The 10,742-nt window shown below is 54.5% G+C and overlaps 3 protein-coding genes across 3 annotated transcripts in view; 1 reads left to right on the plus strand and 2 right to left on the minus strand.

The window, feature by feature from the left end:
* The first annotated feature begins 405 nt into the window (after positions 1-405).
* On the plus strand, positions 406-2,817 carry VOLCADRAFT_120581 (uncharacterized protein). The gene is made up of 6 exons (XM_002948117.1): positions 406-661; positions 832-904; positions 984-1,100; positions 1,326-1,426; positions 1,611-1,674; positions 1,879-2,817. Exons 1-6 carry the CDS (start codon positions 588-590, stop codon positions 1,933-1,935), a joined length of 486 nt encoding a protein of 161 aa, XP_002948163.1. The 5' UTR covers positions 406-587; the 3' UTR covers positions 1,936-2,817.
* A 1,397-nt stretch (positions 2,818-4,214) lies between these two features.
* On the minus strand, positions 4,215-6,808 carry mapk3 (mitogen-activated protein kinase 3). The gene is made up of 7 exons (XM_002948258.1): positions 6,465-6,808; positions 6,231-6,368; positions 6,032-6,156; positions 5,780-5,884; positions 5,524-5,701; positions 5,240-5,405; positions 4,215-5,081 (listed from the first exon to the last, which is right to left on the minus strand). Exons 1-7 carry the CDS (start codon positions 6,801-6,803, stop codon positions 4,987-4,989), a joined length of 1,146 nt encoding a protein of 381 aa, XP_002948304.1. The 5' UTR covers positions 6,804-6,808; the 3' UTR covers positions 4,215-4,986.
* A 2,227-nt stretch (positions 6,809-9,035) lies between these two features.
* The window catches only part of VOLCADRAFT_88514 (uncharacterized protein), a gene marked incomplete at both ends in the record, with an annotated part of 7,361 nt that continues 5,654 nt past the window's right edge, over positions 9,036-10,742 (minus strand). The window contains 5 exons of the mRNA XM_002948259.1: positions 9,036-9,584; positions 9,746-9,889; positions 9,929-10,361; positions 10,474-10,493; positions 10,653-10,704. Coding sequence (XP_002948305.1) covers positions 9,036-9,584; positions 9,746-9,889; positions 9,929-10,361; positions 10,474-10,493; positions 10,653-10,704 — 1,198 coding nt within the window. The remainder of the gene's footprint in view (positions 9,585-9,745; positions 9,890-9,928; positions 10,362-10,473; positions 10,494-10,652; positions 10,705-10,742) is intronic.

The following is a 10,742-nucleotide window of genomic DNA, read 5'->3' on the forward strand; positions in this document are numbered from 1 at the left end:
ACATACCCGTCGAGGCATTGGCTCTGGAGGAGGAAAAGGTTTTCTTGTCCGGGTGCAACAAAAGCTGAAGTGCTTGGAAGCGCGTCCTGTTCAAGTTGCCAGCCGCTTGGGCTGTCCATGACTAGTCGTTCGTCTTGTCGAGCACAAGTGGTTGGAAGTGTGGTCAGCCTTAAGCCTGAGGCGCGGATTCAGTTTTGGTTCCCGTTTGAAATATGCGTCTCCAATGAAGCAGAAAGGCCTGGCTTTAAATCTTTGGAATATTTGTTAATCGTTACAAGCTGCCTTCTCCGCGGAAAGCATTCCTGTTGTCCGTTTGGATCCAACAGAATCCTTCTCCGTACGAGTAGGTCGGAAGTCCTTGCGTGGTGCGGGTTTTAGTTAACAGTAGCATACGAGTATACGAAGTTACTCTCGCTTATAAGTCTCTTACGCTGTTTCCTCTGTAAAGCCTGCAGGAGTCGTCAGATAGTATAGAGTAGTACACTCAGTAGCGAATTGAAGAGAAGCTCGTTAGCCCCTTTGTAAACCACAATTTGTGTTATAACTGGTGCTGGTTTTGAAAGGTAGAACACTATCACCTTTTACCCATGGCAAATTCAGCAGCAACCGGAGCGGATGCGATGGCCGTCACAGATGCAGAAAACTGGCGCATTCGTGTAAAGTAAGCAGGTTGTGGTTCCCGCGATGGATAAACTTTGCACATCACGGCGTTCACGCGGCATGCAAACCTAACCGTTGCCTCTAAGTTGCCCTGAAACCCTTTTGGGCAGCTACACCAGTAATGTTTGAATGATGAGATAGTTCGCGCTATCCTTGACTCCATTGCCACAGCCATGAGCAGACAACTGCAAAGAACTTCCAGCAGGAGTGGGGCTTCCTGACGTCGCCAGGAACACCTGACCATGTAAGTCAACGTAAATTAATGTTACTGTGCTGTCAGATATTACGGTTTTGGCTAAAACGGTTACTCCTTGGTTCTTCAGCTGAAGGCGCCGCATGCGAGGTCGACAGTCAAGTACTTCACCGGACGCGGGGAGTACACGTTACTTCAAAAGAAGGTTCCACTCGTTGGGCGCGACGCGGAAAGAGCCGTCGAACAGGTATGCCAGCTGCGTACCTGGCAGCGGTAGACTTAGTAGTCAGGGTCTTCTCACAGTACTCCGCCCTGGGTGAACGCACCCCTCCTTTACCGCTGAGCACGCAACCTTTAGCGTTCTTCGGACATGAACGGCAGCCGGTCCCAATCCCTGATCTTGTTAGCAACGCCCGGATGGAGCTGCAGAGGCTCCGCACACTGGTCAATACACACGCGTTGCTTCTTGCAGGAACGGGAGTACCTCGAAACCGCCAGCCTCAATGGAGGCCGGCCTACGACAGCCCTACAGGCGACCCTCTATTCTCACTCCAAGCGTATGGATTACATAGGGTGCGTGATGGCATAGTTTGCATGGAACTGCTGTCTGCGGCCACGCACCGAATGTTCGTGCATTAACGTAATCCTGTTGTATTGGGCCCGAATTATTCCCGCAACTTTGGATGCAATTGTTCGTCCCTTCTCCCGCATCTCGCCGTGTAAATACTTGACTTTGCTCCACACGCGTGCTCTGCAGAAACCACGATATGGCGCTGGAAACAAGCAGTCGGGTGTACGGCTCCCGTCACACGCTTGAACAGGTTAGCATACTATCACCTGACTGACCGAGGATCTGAAGTGCATTCCATCCAAGGCCTGCTGAGCTGCAGTGTTGGATTGCTTATCCCACGTTAAATATTGAGGAAAGAAACCTGTCCATCTTGAGGGAGGTCTTTCCTGGCGCATAACGCTGACCGACGTTCCGCTCGGTGCTGCCTGTCCCCTACACCTGCATGCGCCTGCAGTTCGGCGTCTCACAGTTTGGGCTGAAGGAAAGCCGCAGCAAGCTTCCGCCCAACTAAAACTGGCAGGATGCTTTATGGCAAGATGCTCATACTGCAATGGCGCGCCAATACATGCTTGCAGCGAACTAGGATCGCACCACATGGGTGGTGTCGTGCGCTGCGAAACGTGAAGGCTAGGGCCAGCAGGCAGTAGTCCGCAGGGGGTGCGCAGGGGGTTCGGGTAGCCGGGAGTCATTTATCGGGCCGTAAGAGCGTTGCAGCTGTACAGGGTCCTTGGGACCGGCTACTGGCGTTGGTGCCCAAGGTGTTTTGCCATGGTTTCGGATGTAGGCTAACTGCCGTAAGGTAGTCCCGTGTTACATACGTGTTAAGTTTTATTGTGATATATTTAAATATATTGTTAAGACCAGCAAAGCGCCGGACCCCCGTCGGGTCCTATTACTGTGGCTACCATTCACTGGTATATGAGTGTCGGTCATTTCCAACACCCCCCCGTGAGCGACACTCTCTCGCTACGGGCCTTCCCGTGCCTCATCCCGGTCTCCCATTCTCTGGTCAACAGCCAGTGGGTATCGATCCGGCGACCTCTCGGCAGCGCAATGCGCCATTCGGGGCTCATAACCTGTTAAGACCAGCAAAGCGCCGGACCCCCGTCGGGTCCTATTACTGTGGCTACCATTCACTGGTATATGAGTGTCGGTCATTTCCAACATATATGATATGCAATTGTGAAATGGTGTCAATCTGCCTCGCTTGATGGGGTTTTGCCAGGCCTGGGTGTATTTCGAAGGAGCGTATTTCGCGCAGCATTTTCTTCTTAACCTGTGAGGGGCGTGCAGGCGCTAAGCAGGGTATGCAAACCTGTCTCAGCCGTTGTTTGGCGCCATGGGCAGAGTAGGGTCGAGATAGGTAGGATTTCGTCCTGTAACTTATATAAAGCTGTCCGCCGCACATAGTCCCCGGGAACAGGGCTGGTCCAGCTACCAACTCGACCGCCTTGTTGGAGAGATATAGAGCTCTAACCTGTGATGTAGAGCTTCACTACGCAGAATGCAAGGCATTCCAGGTAGGATATGGCCAAACAAAGATGCCACGAACTTAGCGACCAATGTAAGTACCTACCAGCATGTGGGTGCCAGTATACCAACCTACATACAGCAAATATGCATAGTGTAACGCAACATCGCATTGAGACTGGGGATCGTTGGATAGTGGCTTGTTAGCACGGCCATAGAACGGGTTCTGGAGCTAGCAAGATGCCGGTCTATAGTTGCAGATACTGAACAGTTGTATCATCATTTCCCAATAGTTGTACGTATTTTTAATCAAAGCAATTATGGCTTTGAAAGCGTCTTGCTCTTCTCGCCAGGTGATTGGTTATCTCAAGGAATCGGTTCGTAGGCTTCGTCTTATGCATTCGCATAATAGAGTTGTGCTTTTATCATCTTCAGGCATCGGCTCGTGCGTTTCAGTGCCAGCGATCACTGCCGAGGTCCAATCGCGTAGTCCAGTGCTACGCGACGTCTGGTGAGCAACATTCAGTCAAACTGCGCTGCTGGCGCTAAGTGTTGCACCGTTTTAGTTATAATGTTAATCCAGAAGTGCAATGCACAGGCGAAATTGGGCGCCGTGAGCTTCTGCAAGCGGCATCCGCTGCGGTGCTCCTGTCAGCATCGCCAGCTTTCGCTGCCAAAGGTGAGGCTTTCAAAGAGTTTGTGCAATGTCAATCCTGGAGAATCCTCATTACGGCGGGTCCGGTATTCCTCTATGCAGCTCCCAAGGGTTTCAGCCCGGTGGAGGACCTTCAAGACGCCTACAAGTTCTTGTATCCGTTCGGGTGGCAGGAGGTCGCCGTGCAGGGGGCTGACGTGGTGTACAAGGATGTGGTTGAGCCGCTTGAGAGCGTCAGCGTGACGCTCACTGCTACGGATAAAAACGACATAGCGGAGTTTGGGGACCTACAGACGGTGGGTAGACAGACGCTTGATGATTGCAGAATGGATCAAGGTGTGAGGGGGTCCGATGCGGCAACTTGCTGACCGTCGCCGGCAGTGAGTGACAATCCTCTGCACTTGTTCTGGAAGCACGGACATGATCTCCCGTTATGGCTTCCAGGTCCCGTACTTCGGTTTCCCCTGCAACGAGCCGTCAATTTTCCTTGTTGCAGGTAGCCGAGACTCTGGCTAGGGACGTGCTAACTGCTCCGGGTACAGAGGTGAAGCTTATTAGCACGAACCAGGTGAGCCTCCATAATTTACCTGCTGACCGTTTGGTGTTGCGCGTGCCAAACGTCTCGTGGCGCCTTCGCATTTCGGAGCCCCTAAGTGCGCGGTTGACAAGACACCGTCTTTACGGATCCCGCATTCTGTCATTGCAGCGCGAGCTTAAGGGGCATAACTACTACGAGCTCGAGTTCACGGCTTCTAACCCACGTTATACTCGTCACCAGCTGGCGGTTGTGGCCTGCAACAACGGTAAGCGCGTCGTATTGTTACATCCACCTTTAAAACACCCTTCAAATTCGTCAATCTAGCGAATCATCCTTCGCGCGTCGCACACTCTCTACAGCCCGCTATTGACTCGCAAGTTGCCCTCCTTGGCTCTACTTACATGGGCATTCCCGTCTTCCATGTCCCGTCTTCCGTGTAGGAACATTCTACACGTTGACGACAGGCGCTAACGAGCGGCGCTGGGACAAGATGAAGGAGAAGCTTCAGACGACCATCCGGTCGTTCCAGCTTCTGAACTAAAGTGCTTAATGCGATATGTTCATCACCGGCAGTTAGATATCATGTACGACACAGATGTATGGATGTTAGATGCTATGGGTTCTCTTGAGCTAAATCCGCTTGCGAGAATGACCTTTCTAAATGTCACGTCACGAAATGCCAGTGTTCGAATGGGTCGTCTAATGTCTGCCGATACAAACGCCAGTGTAAGTGCAACAGGACAAGTCTTGGAATAATTATTATCACTTTCCCGATAGAAAAGCCAGTGCCATGGCACTGTCCGCACGCGACACCCTGCTAAAATAATTAAGCGCTTCACCGGTGCCTCCCACGCCATTCAATGCGTGAAACTGCCAATGCGTGAAAACCTCGAAACACTTCAGCTGTGATAGTGAGTAATTAACTCCTCGTAAATAAGCTCACGCACATTCTGCTCTGTAAGGCTCGCCTCGTCAAAGTCAAGCACGAACTCACCTGCATTCCAAGGCAGCGGAGGAAACTGGCATTAGGCACAGATGCAACCGCGTTGATGCAACAAGGGTAAAATCTAGCTTGAACAATTAATACATCAATGCCCCACGCAACCTCTCGACGGAGTACGCAGTCGACAATATTGATAACCCCAAACCTACCCGGTGCGCACGGCTCTGCTGCCTCATCGTGCAACTGCGCCAGCCAGGGATGCTTGAGCGCCTGGTGCACGTCGATCCGCTTGCGTGGGTCGAACTGCAACATCTTCTCCATTAAGTCAATCGCCAGTGGATCCGCATCTGGGAACTTCCTGCGGAAATTTACTTTCTGCACCGGGGAACACAAGAAACAACCATAGCACAAATGAAGGATACTTGTTGGAACAGCGTTGAGCCACGTGCAGTAACGGATTTGAAGACACGTATTCCTAAGGGTACAGACGCACCTCGGAAGGTGGAAGCGCCCTGATATAGGCGCACGCCTTTTGGCTCCTGATGAACGTGAGGTCGTCCTCCGACGGCGGACCTAGTGTCTTGATGATGAGCTTTAGCTGGTCCACGTAGTCTTTCCCCGGGAACAGCGGCTTGCGGCCAAGCAGCTCAGCCATGATGCAGCCTACCGACCTACAGACGGATATAGACATTTACTCGGCCTCCTAACCTCTTGGCTGCCGTAGTCGCATCAGTGTCACATCCTCTTACCACATATCGATCGCGGCGTTGTACGTCTCGCATGACAATAGCAGCTCGGGCGCGCGGTACCAGCGCGTGACGACGTATTCAGTCATGAAATTGTTTTGCTCCGCACTGGTCAGGAAAAGGGGCCACAGGTGTGTCAGCCATACACACGTGCACGTTAACACGTGCAAATGGGCAAGCATGCCATATGGTAGAAGAAATGGGACGACAGGGATTGCAAAGCGGAACCCACATGCGGCATCACGAAAAGTGTACCTGGTTCGCGCCAGTCCAAAGTCACAGATTTTCAGATCGCAGGATGCATTCAGCAGAAGGTTGCTGGGCTTGAGGTCACGGTGAAGCACGTTTGCGGTGTGCACGTACTTGAGACCCCGCAGCACCTATGATGCAAGGGGACAAGATGTTAACACCATGTGAGGACCGATTTTGCTTCCCTGCGTGACCCGGGTCCTACCTGGTAGATGAAATATTGGAAGTGTTCGTTTGTAAGGGGCTGCGACGAGCGAATGATCTGGTGAAGGTCCGTGTCCATAAGCTCGTAAACCAAGTAGACATCGTTGAACTTGTCCTTCGACGGTGGCTTGAGGATGTCCTATGAACACACATGCCACCAGGCCGTGGGCACCGCATACCGTGAGCTGCCCGTAAAGCTGCTTACTGCATCTATCTAATCTTGGTCCATACACACCTTGACGGCGATCACATTCTCGTGCTTCAGGTGCCGTAGCAGCTTAATCTCGCGCAGAGTCCGCCGTGCGTCCGTTAAGTTCTCAAAAGCATTTCCGATCTTTTTAATAGCAACCTTCTCGTTAGTTTGTAAGTTCTTTGCAGAGCAAACTACGCCATAAGCACCCTTGCCAATTGCCTTGATAGGTTGGTATTTTTCGTCTATTTCAAACGTAGTTCGCCAAAGGACCCATCGGGCCTTGCCTGGAATGTTGCACTCTTGACGCACCGGGATATTGCTACTTGAGCTGCTGGAGGAAGCAGACTGTGAGCCCTGCGCTTGCGAACCTGCTTGCGACATTTTTGTGACAAACTAATACATACAATTTCAGGTGAAACCCTTTTGTCACCGCTGGTCCCATACTTTGGCGTACTACTGTACGGGCTTGGTCAAGTCAACAGCTTCGACACAACCTGAAAATTATCTTTCCTACCCCACCATTTGCTACTTCTCCTTTAGTTGTGTTTGGTACAAAACTTACGATAATGCCCAATTGCATATTATGCACTTGCGATTGTCAGATACCGGCCGGCCGGCCGGCCAGCCGGCGGAGTGGCTGATCCTTTCGGCTGTGCGCGGAACTGCAGCTATTAATTTGAGGCAGTCTATTAACGGTGTACATCTGCCACCTGGTGGCTTGGTGGCTGCCAGGAGCAATATGGCCTAGCCCTGTGCAAGCAATTATCTACGGGCGTAATCTGCGGCCATGATAGACCTCCTCTGGTGGCCAACAAGAACTGGACATGGTGAATACTTGTGTACCCTGACTTGAGAGTGCGGCCACCACGGCAGCCGAGGATGCACAGATAATATATAGCTGCGCAAAGAGGCCGCCGCAAATTCCTTTTCCCAACCCCTTCCTTGGCCAGCTCACTGCAGCCAGCTTGCATGCAAATTTCAACAGCATACCAACGCACGGTAAACAGTATCTGTTCCACTACAGCTGTTCCCCGGCAATATCGACACATAACGCGGCACCGCTTGTACGGCCCCCTGCAGCAGCACCCCCTTTTCGGCCCGCACGCTTGCCGGGCTCCAACTCGCGCAAAACCTTGTGGGCATGTCGCCTGCAGAGGTGTGCGGCGGGGCGGCCGAGAGCATGTAAGCGGCCCCTTGCCGCCGAGTGGGCGTTAGTTTGCAAACAAAAGCTAGAACAGCAAGCGGCGGGAGCCGAAAACTCAACGACTGGCGCGGGCGCATCGCATCGGGGATTTTCTCGGTTTCTGCTCATACCACCTCTCTTTGCGTATCGTACCTATCGTACCTACCTGTTGACTCTTCATTACGCGTGGTAGCCATGAATATCCCTTCGTACTGCTGAGAGGTGTCTCCGTGTCTTACTTCGCATGGTCGTGATTGCATAACCCCCGGCTCTGCAAAGCTTGCCCGGTATGAGCGCGGGGCCCGAAAGGCTCATTTTGAGTAGAAAACCGCACAACGCGGATTAATTTTGTACCTGTAAAAGGATGAAGAAAAGGAAAGGGAAGACATAACCGCATGTGACAAAACCTAGGCCAAACATAAGCGGGGAATTTAACGCCCTGAAGGATCAATCACCAAGTTTCGCTTCTTAACCTGCTTGTCATTCTCGATTGGGTGACCGTGCCACTACAGCAAGTACGTGGCATAAGTTCCCGGTGTGTCCTGCGCACGGTTTGGACGTACTGATATGTGATGGGCCCTGGCTGGGATCATCTTTCCCGCCTTCAAACGGATGAAACCCACCTCCCATACACCTGAACACCACCACCCGGCTGCTGCTGTGGCTGCTGCTGCTGCTTCATTTCCGTCTATGTACACGGCTACATGCGGCACACCTATGGAAGGCTGGTGGCTCAAACGGCCTCACAACGGTGAATCGTCGTGTGCGCGGAAATCAGCATGTTGGTGCCGTAGAATTGGTTAATGCATCGCCCATGTCGGTCACAGCTGGTAATGGATATAGTGTAACTGAGAGTTCGGGCAGCGAGTCGGTGCACATACGGGATATTTACCAGCGGATGCTGAGAGCTCTTTAGCTAGCAGTGGTATGACGCTGACCTGGCAAAGTGGTTGGCTGCCGGTTGTGTTGCAGTGCTGCGTAACGTCACTGTTATGTACCTGACTTGACAGTTGCGAATTTGCGGATATGTAGCAAAGTCAACTTGAAGTACCCGTCTGGTCAATCCTGACACTTCCAAAGCGGTTAGATGCCTGTCCTAGGCGGGATGACAGATGCCGGTTCTTCTTAGCTAGGCAACCACCTGGGCAACACAACCACCTGGCCACCCCCTTATAACGCTCAGCTAAATCCTCAGTAAATCCAAGGTAAATCCAAGGTCGGAACGGCGCATGTTAACCCCAATCCACCCCTTCGGGAGTTTCAAGTCAAGTGGCTTGCAGCCCACATGGTACCGAATGTGCACGCGTACCTACACAGACCTCCGCCAAAAGCTTCATGTAAGCATCATCAACATCATTTTATCGCTACATGTCCAGTTGCCCGCGCCCCTGAGCACCGCTCGCTGCTCATCGCACGCCGCACGCCCCTGATCACCCCAGCAGGTCAACATCCTGGAACACGTCCGCACCCAGGTCGGGCACCCAGCAGCATCCCGAGTCGTACCGCCAGGGACCCGCACTCCCACTCGACCACTCATTCGCGTCACCCCACGACCCCTCGCTGCCTGACCCAGCCTTCGGCCCGACACGCTGGCCTCCCTCCCCACAACCTAATCCCAGCGTCCTCTCCTCCGAAAACCTAATCCCAGCATCCTCTCCTTCCGACGCCGCCACCGCTGAGACCGCCGCCGCCGTCGGCGCCGTCGCCGTGTCAGGTGCCCGTATTTCAGCAGCGGGCTCTGTTTCCAAGTCCCCACACGGTACCTTGACAAAGGCATCCTTGCCAAGCAAACTCCGCAGCACCTCAATGCCGGGTGAGTGAGCTCCCGCCTCCAACAGCCGCCGCCGCACCAGCCATCCGCCCACCAGCCCGTCGTGCTCTGACTGCCCGTCACAGCTGTCCGCATCAGCAGCCGCAGCCGCAGAGCTGCTGCCTTGGCCTCCCCCCCCGGAGCCGCCAAGCACCCGGGGCAGATGGTCCTGCGGCGGGCAGCGGAGGAAACGCGGGGACAGCAGCGGGACGCAGAGCAAGTAGCCGCCGAACCAGGGCTGTAAGGGCATGTATGGGTTTTGGAGGAGTGCTGGGCGAGTTAGGGTTTACAACCCATATCCCCGGGTCTGCCCCTTGCGGCCCAACACACCTGCAGGTGCGCTCGCCACACCGCCGCGGCGAACAGCCTGCTCGCCACGTACACGTACTGCACCCCACCCAGCACTGCTGAGGCCTCCAAATGGTGGACCAGGTCCGGACCGGGCACTAGCAGTGGCGGGGCAGATGACGGCAGCTGCCAGGGCGGCACGGCCCCAGCGCACGCAGGGCTCACAGCCTCCGCCGCACCACCACCACCACCATTGGGCCCCCCTAGGTGGTCTTCAGGGGGTGCGTCCCGCTGTGCCAAATGATGCTCCGTTTGCTGCTGCTGCCGCCAGTGGTGTGCCGTCAGTGAACAGACCGACCCATGGGCCACCAGGTGTGCAAGCAACGCCGAGCCACGGCTGCCGCTGCCGCCAGGGCTCCTGCCGTCGCCGCCGTGGCGGCCCCACCCGCCCGTCAGGGCTGCAGCTGCTTCCTCCTCCTCTTGGATTGGCCTAGTTGCTTCTGCTTCACTTGCCAGAGGTGAACCCACTCCCCGAGGCGGCGGAGGCGGCGGCTGCGCTGCTGTGTCCGGCCCGTGGATGATCTGGTCAGCTAGGGCTGCCGCAACGAGCCGCTGCATAGCAGCCGGCAGGAAATGAGGCAAGGTGAAAGAAGAGGAGCTGCAGGGAGGCGGACGAGGAAGGGAAGGAGGAGGGGAAGGAGGAGGGGAAGGAGGAGGGGAAGGAGGAGGGGAAGGAGGAGGGGAATGGCGTTTCCGGGTCCCAAGCCCACCTAAGGCAAAAGAAGCTAACCTACAGTACCACGAGCCGGACAAAAAATCACACAACAATTTTGGGTCGTACGTTAAGTCAGGACCATCGGCACTTAGCCCTGGGGTCCGAGTGGACGCTACACGGGGGGTTCCGGCCTTGTGTTGTCCAAGACCCTGCCCCTCCCCGTACCTCACTCACCTGCAGCTCCCCCACGGTGGATGTGAAGCAGCTGGACAGCAGGGATACCAACCTGAGTGCGTGTGGGGAGGGGGGAGAGGGAGGGGGGTT

This window comes from Volvox carteri (genome assembly GCF_000143455.1).
Source record: "Volvox carteri f. nagariensis unplaced genomic scaffold VOLCAscaffold_9, whole genome shotgun sequence".
NCBI classification, from domain to species: domain Eukaryota; kingdom Viridiplantae; phylum Chlorophyta; class Chlorophyceae; order Chlamydomonadales; family Volvocaceae; genus Volvox; species Volvox carteri.

Excerpts from the sequence above, each read along its gene's own strand:
- VOLCADRAFT_120581 (XM_002948117.1), top strand. The coding sequence starts at position 588 with ATGGCAAATTCAGCAGCAACCGGAGCGGATGCGATGGCCGTCACAGAT. Across the intron at positions 905-983 it reads CGCCAGGAACACCTGACCAT|CTGAAGGCGCCGCATGCGAG; the intron begins GTAAGTCAACGT and ends TTGGTTCTTCAG. Across the intron at positions 1,675-1,878 it reads CCCGTCACACGCTTGAACAG|TTCGGCGTCTCACAGTTTGG; the intron begins GTTAGCATACTA and ends ATGCGCCTGCAG.
- mapk3 (XM_002948258.1), bottom strand. The coding sequence starts at position 6,803 with ATGTCGCAAGCAGGTTCGCAAGCGCAGGGCTCACAGTCTGCTTCCTCC. Across the intron at positions 6,369-6,464 it reads AGAATGTGATCGCCGTCAAG|GACATCCTCAAGCCACCGTC; the intron begins GTGTGTATGGAC and ends GTGTGTTCATAG. Across the intron at positions 5,702-5,779 it reads AACGCCGCGATCGATATGTG|GTCGGTAGGCTGCATCATGG; the intron begins GTAAGAGGATGT and ends ATCCGTCTGTAG.